The sequence below is a fragment of the Oncorhynchus masou genome, chromosome 24, assembly GCF_036934945.1.
Source record: "Oncorhynchus masou masou isolate Uvic2021 chromosome 24, UVic_Omas_1.1, whole genome shotgun sequence".
NCBI lineage: Eukaryota > Metazoa > Chordata > Actinopteri > Salmoniformes > Salmonidae > Oncorhynchus > Oncorhynchus masou.
The window spans coordinates 107,460,845-107,477,658 of record NC_088235.1 but is presented as its reverse complement, the minus strand read 5'-3'; the positions used below and the strand labels follow the sequence as shown (position 1 = coordinate 107,477,658).

The 16,814-nt window shown below is 44.0% G+C and overlaps 1 protein-coding gene across 2 annotated transcripts in view; it reads right to left on the bottom strand.

Annotated features, from left to right (window-relative positions):
* Positions 1 to 16,218, bottom strand: part of LOC135513214 (complement factor H-like) — a 31,428-nt gene extending 15,210 nt beyond the window's left edge. Inside the window, exons 1-5 of one of the 2 annotated variants that reach the window (XM_064936019.1) lie at positions 16,061 to 16,218; positions 13,902 to 14,045; positions 13,064 to 13,237; positions 12,031 to 12,216; positions 6,313 to 6,620 (exon numbers count right to left, since the gene is read on the bottom strand). In XM_064936019.1, the coding sequence (XP_064792091.1) occupies positions 6,370 to 6,620; positions 12,031 to 12,216; positions 13,064 to 13,237; positions 13,902 to 14,045; positions 16,061 to 16,175 (870 nt within the window). In that variant the 5' untranslated portion in view covers positions 16,176 to 16,218 and the 3' untranslated portion in view covers positions 6,313 to 6,369. Of the gene's footprint in view, positions 1 to 6,312; positions 6,621 to 12,030; positions 12,217 to 13,063; positions 13,238 to 13,901; positions 14,046 to 16,060 lie in introns of those variants that run through there. The other variant, XM_064936018.1, reaches the window with a different exon arrangement.
* Between the last annotated feature and the right edge of the window lie 596 nt (positions 16,219 to 16,814).

Sequence of the window (16,814 nt, the reverse complement as noted above, 5' to 3'; positions counted from 1 at the left end):
GGCCCAGGCCACTAGAGGGCCTGGTCACGCCTTAAAGGGAAATGTCACCCTGACTGCTACAGCATATTGTCAGAACTATATGGTCTGAAAGATACGCTTTGGTCTTCAGGCAACATCCAACAACCTGTAACCCCAAGCTCATTCTATATGACCACCTGTAACCCCAAGCTCGTTCGATATATAACAAACGTCAAAATTATCCTAACAACAAGCTGGAATGAGCTTGGGGTTCTAGGTGGTTGGATGTAGCCTGAGGACCACAGAGTACCTTTCAGACCATGTCATCAAACAAGTCTCACCCCTTTCTCTTTTTACCTTTTCTCTTTGTAAAACCCAGGTAATCTGGAGTCCTTCCACAGTGCTCTGCTGAAAAATACCCTAAAGCGGCAGCATTTTGGATTCACCAGCATGAGGGAAGAGGCACACCTTGCGGTTATGGTGCACAACAAGATTGTGGGACAAAGGAGAGCAAGGAACACTGAAAAGCAACAACAACAAAAACAGTAATGACACAACCACCTCATTCTTCTCTCTGCAGATTATCATAACACAATACAAAAATATGGTTCCACAAATCCAAATCTGTCAAAGTCAATGGGCAGGGTGATGTTTACAGGGGTTTTTGTGTTATTGTGTATGAGAACGATTTGAAAGGTGCCATACACAACAATTCATACTGTATATGAACTGCCCTCCTGAGACTTTTCACAGCCCCCCAGATAATTCACTTAGTTGATCTTTCCTCTCAAAAAAAGCTTCCAATGTCCCCCAATATCCCTACAAAAATGCATTAGTGTGTCTCTAAACACTTATGTTACAATCGTTTGACACCTTTACCAACAATGGCATGTTGCCCTACGTCCCTTCAATACATTTTTTACAATGGTAACACCACAACCATGTATTTTCAAGAGTACAATTCTTCTGCAAGAGGCCCAAACAGTTGGTGCTTAAGGTTTATGAGTCCGATACCACTTCTGTCGTGACTGATTCTGGTTAATATGACCTGTCTCCCAGCAGAACTCTGGAAACACTGAAACAAGGAAGAACAAGAAGAAGAAGAAGTGGAAGAAGGGCAGGAAGATGCCCCAGCCACAAGCAGCTAGAGAGCAGAAAGGCCCAGTCAAAGGCCGGGAGGAAGTGGTGGGTGTGGCCAGACTGTATGCAGATGTTCCTCTGCAGGAGGCTAATCTTAATCGGATACACCACCGTTGAACTCAAGCCCTGGATTAAAGCTACTGGAGTTGGCTGATGGCATGTGGGCCATGAAGCAGATGTCACCATGGACTGTCATCACGTACTTTATGAAGGAACCAATGTGTTACCTAATATTGTTTAGACATGTGTAAAGGATACAATGTGTTATGGAAGTTTGTTTAGACGTGTACAATGTGTTACTCAGCAAACTGGATGTAGTCTCTCACAGTGCTATCCGTTTTGTTACCAAAGCCCTGTATACTACCCACCACTGCGACCTGTATGCTCTCGTTGGCTGGCCCTCACTACGTACTCATCGCCAAACCCACTGGCTCCAGGTCATCTCTAAGTCTTTGCTAGGTAAAGCCACATCTTATCTCAGCTCACTGGTCACCATAGCAACACCCACCAGTAGCACGAGCTCTAGCAGGTATATTTCACTGGTCATCCCCAAAGCCAACACTTACTTTGGCCGCCTTTCCTTCCAGTATTCTGCTGCCAATGACTGGAACAAATTGCAATAATCACTGAAGCTGAAGTCTTATATCTCCCTCTCTAACTTTAAGCATCAGCTGTCAGAGCAGCTTACCGATCACTGTACGTATACACAGCCAATCTGTAAATAGCCCACCCAACTACCTCATCCCCATATTGTTATTTATCCTCTTGCTCTTTTGCACCCCAGTATCTCTACTTGCACATCATCATCTGCACATCTATCTTTCCAGTGTTAATGCTAAATTGTAATTATTTAGCCTCTATTGCCTATTTATTGTCTTACCTCCCTACTCTTCTACATTTGCATACACTGTACATAGATTTCTCTATTGTGCTATTGACTGTACGTTTGTTTATGTGTAACTGTGTTGTTGTTTTTGTCGCACTGCTTTGCTTTATCTTGGCCAGGTCGCAGTTGTAAATGAGAACTTGTTCTCAACTGGCCTACCTGGCTAAATAAAGGTTAAATTAAATAAAACATTTGTAGTATGTTGAACTATACTGTATATACTTTAATATTGTCTTTCCAATGTGCCTCTGCTTAATGATGACTTAACCTAATATACAAGCAAAGACGAATTTGGCTTGCTGGCCTAACAGCAGCCAAGAGAATGGTTGCCTTATGATGGCAAGCCCCACACAGTCTGCCACGTCAGCAATTTCCTCATTCATAGAGCTCAACTTGAACTGTCAATCTCTCAACTGCATGATGCAAAATCAGACAATATTGACATTTGGAATACAACTCTTGACAGCTTAAAATCACAACTTTGACACTGTATGTACTCAAGGTCCTGTGGAGAGGAGTAGGTGGAAGGATGCATGTGTATTTGTGGAATGTCTGTTGGTTTGTGTCTTTTTGTCCTGTCAAACCCCCCAAAAAGGTACAACATGTAAAACTATACTATATTATCCTATACTTGTTCTTCCACTGGTGTTGCAATTATTGATTTAGCTAAATAATATACATATCTACAATATTATAGTATATATACTGTAGGTTTAGAGCTAGTCTCATCTACCAGTGAGGTTAAAGCATGTGGCTGAGGATAGTTTAGAGCGAGTCTCATCTACCAGTGAGGTTAAGCCCATATTACCTTACCAACTAAACAAAACATTCAACGTTTTCTTGCATATGAGATTTGAAAGTCAATATTCCTGCCTTAATGTTCAAGATTCACTCAGTGACGATGATGTAGTTGAAATACATGGCAAAGGACACCACAGGAATATTTTTAATAGATATTGTCTGGCTGCTTCAATATTGTAAGAAATACCTGGTGATAATATTCCCAGATAACGATGAACTGAAGAGTAGATGAGTAAATATGAACCAGAGGCACTTTATTTAATGTTGGACAATCATTGGGGAGGCAGGGTAGCGTAGTGGTTAGAGTGTTGGACTCGTAAGTGGAAGGTTGCAAGTTCAAATCCCCGAGCTGACAAGGTACAAACCTGTTGTTCTGCCCCTGAACAGGCAGTTAACCCACTGTTCCTAGGCTCTCATTGAAAATAAGAATTTGTTAAAATAAGAATTTGTTCTTAACTTATTGTTTGTCCAACAAGACTTACATGTTTGTCCAACAAGACAGGAGTCATCACTTTCCGTAAGCTGAGATCAATATTGGCAAAGAGGCAAAGTCCTGACCCCATGTATACACTGCTGATGAAAACCAACACTACCTGGCCAAGTCTACTATGAGCAGCACACTAAACAGTGATATGATCCCCATGTGGTAAATGGAGTGTATTTTTATTTTCTGTCCAATATGCTCATTGGATGTTCTGTGTGTTCATCAGCTGTTCCTCCCAAACTGGATACGGTTACAAGGGCCTCGGGTTCTGAAACGAGAAGATGGTACAGGAATCAGTGTGTGAATGTGTCCTGAAGATCAGGTGGCATTAAGGTTGGGCCCCGTTCCAATTTTCTCCCTCACTCCAATCCCTAGGCCCTTATTATCGCCACTGGCTAGTCAAACATCACAGGGGGGCTTTGAAAGGGAATTGATCCTAACAATCCACCATGTTCTGTGAATGTGAGTGAGCATGGGCATAGCATAGGGATGTGAGCGAGTGATTGGATATGAATCAGGCAAACGTTGTTTCAGAGATATAACTAATTCAGGCTTGTCATCTCTCCAATCCAGATCCCTCTAGGACACGTCTTGTAGGATGAAAGTCTATTAAGGGTTTAGTAAGACTTGCAGTCTGATGAACTGATTCTCCCTTTCAGTATCGTTCTCTGGTACGGCCCATCGTGTCTCCGTTCATGAGATGTGGAGGTGGTCCACAGAAATCCTTGGGCTCTCGGAAGACATAGGTGTGATTATAAATGTACCATTACCAGTCCTGTATTCAGGGATGGTCCTGGCCATTGCTGCCTGTATTAGTGGACCGATACAGACGTTTGTATGTTCATACCATTGTGATCACTACAAGGATGTGAGAAAGTGAAGGAAAACACATCCTTACCAGTCTGAGCTGATGAAGCATCCACATTCACCCATACCACCAGACACAGCAGAGTCAGAGATGATTTCATGTTGATCAAATGGTAGATGCAGTAAAAATGGAAGGAGCAGAACATAAATAAACAGTGTCTATCCCAAAGTTAATGTTTGTCTACAGAGTTCCAGCCCCCAGGCAGCACTGAAGAGAACCACTGTCCAGTGGGACTGACCCAAAATACCAGAAAAACTCCAATACATGGAATTTAATCAAACCTTCACTGCGGTAAAAACATAGGTATAATTTTAGTGAATGATATCATAAATAGGACTGGTGGAGTTATGTCACACATGCAGCTAACACAGACATATGGAAATGTCTGCTCCACCCAAAATTATAACCCATTAATTGCAACTTTACCACAAAAATGGAAGAGGCAAGTAGAAGGGGGAAAAATGAAGGAACTTGTATGTCGGCCCTGTATTAAAGAACATAAATGGTTAAAGAAAAGTGTGATTAATAAAAACATATACCAATTTCATTTAAGGACCAACAAACTGACAGCTGTGCCATATAAATTGCAAAATAGTTGGGAAGAGATTTTCGATCTACTCATTCCATGGCACATGGTTTATGAATAGATATGCAAAACAAAGCCGGATTCAAAACTTTGAATTTTTCAATTTAAATTACCATACAAAATTCTTGCAACAAATAAAATGTTATATATATGGGGGATACAATCTTCCCAGCTCTGCAGATTCTGCTGCTTGTAGGCAGGGTCATTAGATCATGTATTTTGGTATTGTCCATATGTAGCTCGTGTTTGGTCACAGGTCCAGGAATGGCTGAAGAATTGCAACATTTGCCTAGAACTAACGCTGCAAATAGCAATACCGGGTGATTTGAAAAGCCATAGTCAGTCAATCAATAATATAATAATTATATTAGCAAACATGTTTATTTTTAATGTACAATATGTAGAAGCTATGAGAATAGAAAGGTTCACTACTTTTGTGAAGCATCACAGCACAGTTGAAAAATATATGGCAAATAGAAATCCAAAATGGATGATGTTGAGCGATAGATGGGAGGGGTTGAATGGAGCTGTAGGGTGGGACTTATAACAAGATAGCCAATGTAAAACATTCGAGGTCTGTAAAATGGATACAGGTTCATAAGTTTGTGAAACAGCACAGTTACAAATATACATCAAACTGGATGGACATCAGAAATAGAGGAAGGACTAAAAACAAACAAAATATAACTATTGTAAAATAGATTGTGTCTGTAAAATGTGAATAAGATGTATAAACTGAAGCTGGAAGCCGAACTGTTTATTAGTTTACTCCAATTGGGGGAAGGGTGGTAGGGTTTGCAGGGAATAATAAACGTATATTCTTAACAGTATGTATATCTATATAGGTATGTGTATGTATATATGTGAATATGTATGCATACGTGCATGTACAGTGGGGAGAACAAGTATTTGATACACTGCCGATTTTGCAGGTTTTCCTACTTACAAAACATGTAGAGGTCTGTAATTTTTATCATAGGTACACTTCAACTGTGAGAGAGGGAATCTAAAATCCAGAAAAAAAAATCCAGAAAATCACATTGTATGATTTTTAATTAATTAATTTGCATTTTGAACTTTGAGAAATTCATTCCCACACCACTAATGTTAGAAAGCTTGGTGTTGTGTGTGTGTGTGATAATTTTATTCCATGGAACAATTAAAATAATCAAGATGTGTCACGACTTCTTCCGAAGTCGTTGCCTCTCCTTGTTCAGGCGGTGCTCGGCGTTCGACGTCACCGGTCTTCTAGCCATCATTGATCCTTTTTTCATTTTCCATTGGTTTTGTCTTGTCTTCCCACACACCTGTTTTCAATCCTATTCATTACCTGTTGTGTATATAACCCTCTGTTTCCCCTCATGTCTTTGTCAGAGATTGTTTTATTGTCAGTGTAGTGTGTTTGTTGTATAGGTGCGCGGCGGGGTCTTTGTACCCATGTTTGTTTGTTATGTACTTTTAGTGTTATGGACCATACTCCGTGGACTTTATTAAAAGACTCCATTTTACACTCCACACTCCACACTCCATTTGACTCTCCTGCTCCTGACTTCCCTGCCACCTATTACACCTATGCATGACAAGATGAGTAAATATGAACCAGCAGCAGTTTATTTCATGTTGGACAATCATGAATAGCCATACATTTATTTAGACAATGAATCTGAAAATATTTTGAGCAAACTATTGACAGGGGTTTGGCAATGAGGCAAGTTCATGACCCCGTTTACACACTCCTGACGAAAATCAACGCTACCTGGGCTCAGTCTAAGATGACCAGTACACTTAAAAGTTATATGATCCCCATGTGTGGCATAGACTTTAGTTTGATATTCCGGAGCATATTTAAATTGGATGTTCTGTGTGTTCATCAGCTCTTCGTCCACAGTGCAGGGTTCTGCAACGAGAAGATGGTACAGGAAACAGTGTGTGAATGTGTCCTTCAAGGGCCGAAGATATTTAGTTGTTTTTCATTTTAATGAATGTTATCACTATACCTGTCATGTCTTGTTATGTCTGTTCCTGTCCTTTCTCTTCATTCTCTCTCTCTGCTGGTCTTTTTAGGTTACCTTCTCTGTCTCTCATCCCTCAGCTGTTCTACATTTCCCCTAACTAGCTCATTCTCTCTTTCCCCACCTGTTCTCTCTTCCCCCTCTGATTAGGTCTCTATTTCTTTCTCTGTTCCTGCTACTTTCAGTGTCTGATTCTTGTTTGTGTTTTTTGATGCCAGAAGCAAGCTGTCGTCTCGTTTGCTTCCACCTTGTCCTGTCCTGTCGGAGTCTGCATGGCAGGTGCAACCTGCATTATACTACGTTCTTTTGTTCCATTGACTACGTTGGAAGAGGATTTATGCCATTCCTGTTTTTTATTAAAGAACTCTGTTTTCTGTTAAAACCGCGTTTGGGTCTTCACTCAAGTTCATAACAGAAGAATCAGACCAAGAATGGACCCAGCGGCTCCGGACCCTTTTCACTCCGCCGTCGAGATCCAGGGAGCGATGCTAGGCAGACACGAGGAGGAATTGTCTGCTGCTCAACATGCCGTTGAGACCCTGGCCGTCCAAGTCTCCGACCTCACAAGACGGGTTCACCAACTCCACCTCGATCCACCGCCCACTTCCAGGGTTTCCGAGTCTCCGGAGCCCAGGATCAACAACCCGCCGTGTTACTCTGGGGAGCCCACTGAGTGCCGCTCATTCCTCACTCAGTGTGATGTGGTGTTCTCTCTCCAGCCCAACACTTACTCCAGGAGCGCAGCCCGCATCGCCTACGTCATTTCTCTCCTTACCGGACGGGCGCGTGAGTGGGGCACGGCAGTCTGGGAGGCGAGGGCTGAGTGTATTAACCAGTATCAGGACTTTAAGGAGGAGATGATACGGGTTTTTGACCGTTCTGTTTTTGGCGAGGAGGCTTCCAGGGCCCTGTCTTCCCTATGTCAGGGGAATAGATCCATAACGGATTATTCTATTGAGTTTCGCACTCTCGCTGCCTCTAGTGACTGGAACGAGCCGGCTTTGCTCGCTCGTTTTCTGGAGGGTCTCCACGTCGAGGTTAAGGATGAGATCCTCTCCCGGGAGGTTCCTTCCAGTCTGGACTCCTTAATAGCTCTCGCTATTCGCATAGAGCGACGGTTTGATCTTCGTCGCCGAGCTCGTGGAAAGGAGCTCACGTTCTCCGTTGCTCCCCTCTCCACATCACTGCCACCTGCCGCATCACTGCCACCCTCCCCGCCGGCTCGGATGCTGAGCCTATGCAGCTGGGGGTATTCGCATCTCGGCCAAGGAGAGGGAACGGAGAATCACCAATCGCCTCTGTCTCTACTGCGGCTCCGCTGGTCATTTTGTCACCTCATGTCCAGTAAAGGGCCAGAGCTCATCAGTAAGAGGAGGGCTACTGGTGAGCGCAACTACTCAGGCCTCTCCTTCTGGATCACGCACTACCTTTCCGGTCCATCTCCGCTGGCCCGGTTCATCTGCTTCCTGCAGTGCCTTGATAGACTCTGGGGCGGAGGGCTGTTTTATGGACGAGACCTGGGCTCGGGAACATGACATTCCTCTCAGACAGTTAGGGGAGCCCAGGGCCTTGTTCGCTTTAGATGGTAGTTCTCTCCCCAAGATTCAGCGTGAGACGCTGCCTTTAACCCTCACTCTCTCTGGTAATCATAGCGAAACCATTTCTTTTTTAATTTTTCGTTCACCTTTTACACCTGTTGTTTTGGGTCATCCCTGGCTAGTGCGCCATAACCCTTCTATTAATTGGTCTAGTAATACTATCCTATCCTGGAATGTTTCTTGTCATGTAACCTGTTTAATGTCTGCTATCCCTCCTGTTTCCTCTGTCTCTTCTTCACAGGAGGAGCCTGGCGATTTGACAGGGGTGCCGGAGGAGTATCACGATCTGCGCACGGTGTTCAGTCGTTCCAAGGCCACTTCTCTCCCTCCACACCGGTCGTATGACTGTAGTATTGATCTCCTTCCGGGAACTACTCCCCCCGGGGTAGATTATACTCTCTGTCGGCTCCCGAACGTAAGGCTCTCGAGGATTATTTGTCGGTTTCGCTCGACGCCGGTACCATAGTCTCCTCCTCCTCCCCCGCCGGCGCGGGGTTCTTTTTGTTCAGAAGAAGGACGGGTCCCTGCGCCCATGGGTGGATTATCGAGGGCTGAATGACATAACAGTTAAGAATCGTTATCCGCTTCCTCTTATGTCTTCAGCCTTCGAGATCCTGCAGGGAGCCAGGTTTTTCACCAAATTGGACCTTCGTAACGCCTACCATCTCGTGCGCATCAGGGAGGGGGACGAGTGGAAGACGGCGTTTAACACTCCGTTAGGGCACTTTGAATACCGGGTTCTTCCTTTCGGCCTCGTTAACGCTCCAGCTGTCTTTCAGGCACTAGTTAACGACGTCCTGAGAGACATGCTGAACATTTTTGTTTTCGTTTACATGGATGATATCCTGATTTTTTCACCGTCTCTCTCGATTCATGTTCAGCACGTGCGACGCGTCCTCCAGCGCCTTTTGGAGAACTGTCTTTATGTGAAGGCTGAGAAGTGCACTTTTCATGCCGCCTCTGTCCCTTTTCTCGGTTCCGTTATTTCCGCTGAGGGCATTAAGATGGATCCCGCTAAGGTCCAGGCTGTCATTGATTGGCCCGTTCCTAAGTCACGCGTCGAGCTGCAGCGCTTTCTGGGCTTCGCTAATTTCTACCGTCGTTTCATCCGTAATTTCGGTCAGGTGGCAGCTCCTCTCACAGCCCTTACTTCTGTTAAGACGTGCTTTAAGTGGTCCGTTTCCGCCCAGGGAGCTTTTGATCTTCTTAAGAATCGTTTTACATCCGCACCTATTCTTGTTACACCTGACATCTCTAGACAGTTTGTTGTTGAGGTTGACGCGTCAGAGGTGGGCGTGGGAGCCATTCTTTCTCAGCGCTCTCTCTGATGGCAAGGTCCATCCTTGCGCGTTTTCTCTCATCGCTTATCGCCGTCAGAACGTAACTATGATGTTGGTAATCGCGAACTGCTCGCCATCCGCTTAGCCCTAGGCGAATGGCGACAGTGGTTGGAGGGGGCGACCGTTCCTTTTGTCGTTTGGACTGACCATAGGAACCTTGAGTACATCCGTTCAGCCAAACGACTTAATGCGCGTCAGGCTCGTTGGGCTCTGTTTTTCGCTCGTTTCGAGTTTGTTATTTCTTATCGTCCGGGCTCAAAAACACCAAACCTGATGCTTTATCTCGTCTCTTCAGTTCTTCTGAGGTCTCCACCGACCCCGATGGGATTCTCCCTGAGGGGCGTGTTGTCGGGTTGACTGTCTGGGGAATTGAGAGGCAGGTAAAGCAAGCACTCGCTCACACTCCGTCGCCGCGAGCTTGCCCTAGGAACCTTCTGTTCGTTCCCGTTCCTACTCGTCCGGCCGTTCTTCAGTGGGCCCACTCTGCCAAGTTAGCCGGCCACCCCGGCGTTCGGGGTACGCTCGCTTCCATTCGCCAGCGTTTCTGGTGGCCCACTCGGGAACGTGACGCGCGTCGATTTGTCGCCGCTTGTTCGGTCTGCGCGCAGACTAAATCTGGGAACTCTCCTCCTGCCGGCCGTCTCAGACCGCTTCCCATTCCCTCTCGACCGTGGTCTCACATCGCTTTAGATTTTATCACCGGACTGCCTTCATCAGCGGGGAAGACAGTTATTCTTACGGTTGTCGATAGATTCTCTAAGGCGGCTCATTTCATTCCTCTCGATAAGCTCCCTTCTGCTAAGGAGACGGCTCAGATCATTATCGAGAATGTTTTCCGAATTCATGGCCTTCCGTCTGACGTCGTTTCCGACAGAGGCCCGCAGTTCACGTCTCAATTTTGGAGGGAGTTTTGCCGTTTGATTGGGGCTTCCGTCAGTCTCTCGTCCGGCTTTCATCCCCAGTCTAACGGTCAAGCCGAACGGGCCAATCAGACTGTTGGTCGCATTTTACGCAGTCTTTCTTTTCGTAACCCTGCGTCTTGGTCAGAACAGCTCCCCTGGGCAGAGTACGCCCACAACTCGCTTCCCTCGTCTGCTACCGGTCTATCCCCTTTTCAGTGTAGCCTCGGGTACCAGCCTCCGCTGTTCTCATCTCAGCTCGCCGAGTCCTGCGTCCCCTCCGCTCAGGCTTTTGTCCAGCGTTGCGAGCGCACCTGGAAGGGGGTCAGGTCGGCACTTTGCCGTAATAGGGCGCAGACTGTGAGGGCCGCTAATAAGCGTAGGACCAAGAGTCCTAGATATTGTTGCGGTCAGAGAGTATGGCTCTCCACTCAGAACCTTCCCCTTAAGACAGCTTCTCGCAAGTTGGCCCCGCGGTTCATTGGTCCGTTCCGTATTTCCCAGGTCATTAATCCTGTCGCAGTGCGACTTCTTCTCCCGCGCTATCTTCGTCGCGTTCACCCGGTCTTCCATGTCTCCTGTGTTAAGCCCGTTCTTCGCGCCCCCGCTCGTCCCTCCCCCCATCCTTGTCGAGGGCGCACCCATCTACAGGGTTCGTAAGATTTTGGACATGCGCCCTCGGGGCCGTGGTCATCAGTACCTAGTGGATTGGGAGGGGTACGGTCCTGAGGAGAGGAGTTGGGTTCCCTCTCGGGACGTGCTGGACCGTTCGCTGATCGATGATTTCCTCCGTTGCCGCCAGGTTTCCTCCTCGAGTGCGCCAGGAGGCGCTCGGTGAGTGGGGGTACTGTCATGTCTTGTTATGTCTGTTCCTGTCCTTTCTCTTCATTCTCTCTCTCTGCTGGTCTTTTTAGGTTACCTTCTCTGTCTCTCATCCCTCAGCTGTTCTACATTTCCCCTAACTAGCTCATTCTCTCTTTCCCCACCTGTTCTCTCTTCCCCCTCTGATTAGGTCTCTATTTCTTTCTCTGTTCCTGCTACTTTCAGTGTCTGATTCTTGTTTGTGTTTTTTGATGCCAGAAGCAAGCTGTCGTCTCGTTTGCTTCCACCTTGTCCTGTCCTGTCGGAGTCTGCATGGCAGGTGCAACCTGCATTATACTACGTTCTTTTGTTCCATTGACTACGTTGGAAGAGGATTTATGCCATTCCTGTTTTTTATTAAAGAACTCTGTTTTCTGTTAAAACCGCGTTTGGGTCTTCACTCAAGTTCATAACAATACCCATAGATCCTTGAGGAATACCACTTGTCAATGCCTCAGGAGCATGGTTCAACAGTTACCTTTCAATTCTAGATGCATTTTAAAATAATAATCAATTGAACTTGAATTCCATTCCAATCGTTAAAGGGGAGTTAGCAAGCGAGACTTTGGGCCAATGTTATTTTAGACGGCTACTTACTCAGACAGGTTATCGGTCCTATCCAGATCCCATCATGACACGTCTTTATCGCTGAAGGTGGATCAAGGATGTAGTATTTCTGGCAGAAATATTGAACTGATTCTCCATTTCTGTAGCGTTCTCTGGTACCGCCCATCGTGTCTCCGTTCATGAGATGTGGAGGTGGTCCACAGAAATCCTTGGGCTCTAGGAAGACATAGGTGTGATTATAAAAGTACCTTTACCAGTCCTGTATTCAGGGATGGTCCTGGCCATTGCTGCCTGTATTAGTGGACCGATACAGACGTTTGTATGTTCATACCATTGTGATCACTACAAGGATGTGAGAAAGTGAAGGAAAACACATCCTTACCAGTCTGAGCTGATGAAGCATCCACATTCACCCATACCACCAGACACAGCAGAGTCAGAGATGATTTCATGTTGATCAAATGGTAGATGCAGTAAAAATGGAAGGAGTAGAACATAAATAAACAGTGTCTATCCCAAAGTTAATGTTTGTCTACAGAGTTCCAGCCCCCAGGGAGCACTGAAGAGTGGGGGACTGATCCAAAATGCTGGAATACGCAAACATATTATTTTCAATCTCTTGCAGTAGAATCACAGGAAACATCACACAGTTCTTGTGATAATGATTAATATAAAAAGGCTCTGGGTGGTGGAAGTGCCCTCCAAATCATGGACATGCAGTAATTGGACTGCTGTGTCATCACCTCTCGCAATGGGCTAATTATTCTAGTGGTTAGCTCGTTGGGCCAGTAACTGAAAGGTTGCTGGATCAAATCAAAGAGCAATCTGTCATTCTGCCCCTGAACAAGGCAGTTAACCCACTGTTCGTCGGTAGGCCGTCATTTTAAATAAGAATTTGTTCTTAACTGACTTGCCTGATTAAATGTTAAAATGTGAAGATTTTTTTTCTGGTAACTACCTTCAAATGAATCAATTATTAATAGGTTATAATTGTCTAATTACCATATGTTCATGTAAATACCTGGTACTTTCTGTACTTTAAAATACAGTCCTACAGACTTACCTTGACACTCGATTGTCTTACTCCACTCTCCGTTCTTGCAAGTTGCTTTTCCTCTTGAGCCTGTGTTTGGGCCGCTAAGGCATCCATAATCTATTTTGTCCCCATTTTCATATCTCTCTCGGTCAGGAATCAGCAACATTCTGGTGTCTGCACCCTCAGGTTTACTACAGTAATCTGCAAGTGAAGCACAGACATGGACAAATACCCTCCTCCATACACTCTTTTGGCTCCTCCATTTCCACCACATCTTGTAAAAACAGTGTAATGTGTTACTCTGTGTGAAAATATCAATCCAATTGCAAGGTTCGACATTAAAGCTTGTACGGGGGGTCAAGTGAAAATCAAAATAGTCGGGCAAGCAAAATATAGACTTAAGTTGTTCGAATGGAAGTAAAAAAATAAAAATAATAACATCAAACAATTACTCAGATCAGAATTGAATCAAAGTGTAATCCGGATGTGATGTGTTGCGCACTGTTCTCACAATTTGGGGCGGCAGCATAGCCTAGAGCGTTGGACTAGTAACTGAAATGTTGCAGTATTGAATCCCCGAGCTGACAAGGTAAAAATCAGTCGTTCTTCCCTGAACAAGGCAGTTAACCCACTGTTCCTTGGCCGTCATTGAAAATAAGAATTTGTTCTTAACTGACTTACCTAGTTAAATAAAGGTAAAATAAAAATAAATCTCTGCAGAGCACATCAGAATATAATGATTGTATTGCATCTGAGCTCATGAGTCATTTATAAGTTATGTTCTTGAAGAATCATTTGGTACATGTAACTCATTTAGAAGTCCAACAATGGGTGTAGCAACTGCAGATTGCCCCTTTAAACTGACCTTTGCCCTTGATGGTCTTATCCCACTCTCCGTTCTTACAAGTTGCAAGACATCCATACTCCACTTGGTCCCCATTTTCATAACGTTCTCGATCAGGAATCGTCCGCATTCTCCTCCCTTCACCCTCAGGCTTACCACAGTACTCTGCAGATGAAGCACAGCATGTTTGAACTATCAAAGTGCAACTAACTACATTGACTGAGACGGTCCCGCTTCAAATGACATTCAGTTTATTAAGGCCTCATGATGCGTTCATCAGCACTACATAATGTGTTACAAATCATCTACAACAGTATGTCATGCTTTATAAATGGTTCATAAATGGGACGTAACTGTGTGAAATAATCACCAATGTCCAATGTGACATAACCCACTATGTCAAATATGATAAAATAATCTCCCAGTGCATTACTCATTGGCTTAATCTACCAACCAATCATCACCTTAAGAACTTCCCCCATGTGTCTTGTGCATTAGTCGGCCAGACGTCTTGGCAGTAAAGAGATTGTGTTTGTAGCTCTTATTGGGATATTTTCCCCACAATCGACCAAAGATTATAAGTGTGTAGTCTTTATTCATCTGTGTGAAGCCATTAACTAGCTCTGTCCTTCGATAATTAGCTTGCTGGAAATTAGGGCTTGTTGTTTTTTCTCTCTCTTGAGGCTAGGGGAATGGTTTCCACTAGATAGCAAAACCACAAAGTCAAAATTGGTTAGGGTTAGGCATAAGGTGAGCAGTGTGGTAAAGGTTAGTATTAGGTTTAAACTGAAACTCGAAGAAGAGAAATTGTGGAACTGGGCAGAGTTGATGACTTTGTGGCTGTGTTAACTTTTTGCTGTCAAAGGACATGATAACAAATACTTTATTCAGGAAGGTCATTCCCATACAATTCTATGGTCACTCCCACTAAGGCCAACTTTGAATGGTTGATATCCCAGGCTTATATGTGTGCAATAGCCTGTGGACGAGGTTTGTATCTGGTCAAACACAATTATTTCCAGAAGTTTACTAAGGGTTGGTAACAGGTTGATTGGTCAGCTATTTGAGCCAGTAAAGGGGGCTTTAATATTCTTGGGTAGCGGGATTACTTTAGCGTCCCTCCAGGCCTGAGGGCACACGCTCTCTAGTAGGCCTACATTGAAGATGTGGTAATATCATCTGCTATTATCCTCAGTAATTTTCCATCCAGATTGTCAGACCCCGGAGGTGTGTCATTGTCGACAGACAAAAATATTTTTTTCACCTCTTCCACACCTCTTGACTTTACAATTGTTGTACTTTTGGTCCGATCTACTTGAATGTGTCGTGCCAGTGTTTGTTGCTGGTATGTCACTCCTAAATTTGCTTTTCTTTGCCAATGAAAAGGTCATTAAAGAAGGTTTCAATATCAGTGTGCTTTGTGATGAATGAGCCATCTGATTCAATGAATGAAGGAGCCGAGTTGGCTTTTTTCCCCAACATTTTGATTTAAGGTGCTCCATAAAGTTTTACTATCATTCTTTATATATTCTTTATATATTTGTTTCATTGTGTAGTTGTATTTTTTTTTAGGTGCCGGCTAGCGGAGTGGAACACTTAAAAAATAAAGGAGAGCCGCACACTCTAGGAGATCAGATGCAAAAATATTTATGTCCAACGTTTTGACAGACAAGCTGTCTTCATCAGGGTATATGTCCAACGTCAGGGTATGATGACGACAGCTTGTCCTCCATGAGGAGGAGATGCACTGCAGTACACATTATTCCATTTCTGTTTGTCACATGTCTGTGGAATTTGTTCAGTTTATGTCTCAGTTGTTGAATCTTGTTATGTTCATACAAATATTTACACGTTAAGTTTGCTGAAAATAAACGCAGTGGACAGTGAGAGGATGTTTCTTTTTTTGCTGACTTTATATTCCTGAAGTTCTGTCAACAACATAAAAAGTGAATATGGAATTGAAGTCAGAAATTGTCGTCACTTTCCCTGCGTATCAGAAGAGTAATGTGCTGTTTCCCTATGATGATGTACAATAGTATCTAAATGTAGCAAAGTAAACACATCAGTTACGTTTGCTCACTTTGTTTAGTCTAGTCAGTGTCTTACAGAGCAATTGGTGGATACTAACACAATGTGATCACTACAAGCATGTGAGAAAGTGAAGGAAAACACATCCTTACCAGTCTGAGCTGATGAAGCATCCACATTCACCCATACCACCAGACACAGCAGAGTCAGAGAGGATTTCATGTTGATCAAATGGTAGATGCAGTAAAAGTGGAAGGAGTAGAACATATATAAACAGTGTCTATCCCAAAGTTAATGTTTGTCTACAGAGTTCCAGCCCCCAGGGAGCACTGAAGAGAACCACTGTCCAGAGGGACTGACCCAAAATACTAGAATTCAATCAAACCTACATTGCGGGGAGGGGAAACACTGAGGAAAATGCTCAATGTAGGAACTGCATTGGTTCAGTCTATTCATTAATTGAGCAAATCAAAACTAATTTAAAAGTGCAAATCATTTGCTCAGCCATATAGAGACATATCTAATCTGAAGAGCATAGATTGAGAGATAGAAAGACATTTTGACAGGTAGCAAATACTTTGAATGTTGATTGTAATGATGATAAGCTCCATTTGTAATGTCATTGATGAATCACCAAATATGCTGAACAAATGTGTACTGACATAAACCTCACATAAACCTGTCTGTTTACTGTCTATTGACATAGCTATGTTTGTTCCAGCAAGACAAACTTTTATCGTAAAGCCATATTATCCAGGGGCAAAAGGGAAGGGCCAAAATCTATTTAAAGTTCATGTTTTATTGTCTTCTACACCTTGAGAGCATGCCAGGGTTTACCTCACATTAACCTACCAACTGAACAAAGCACACAATGTTACATTTAACTTTTTCTTGCATATGAGAATT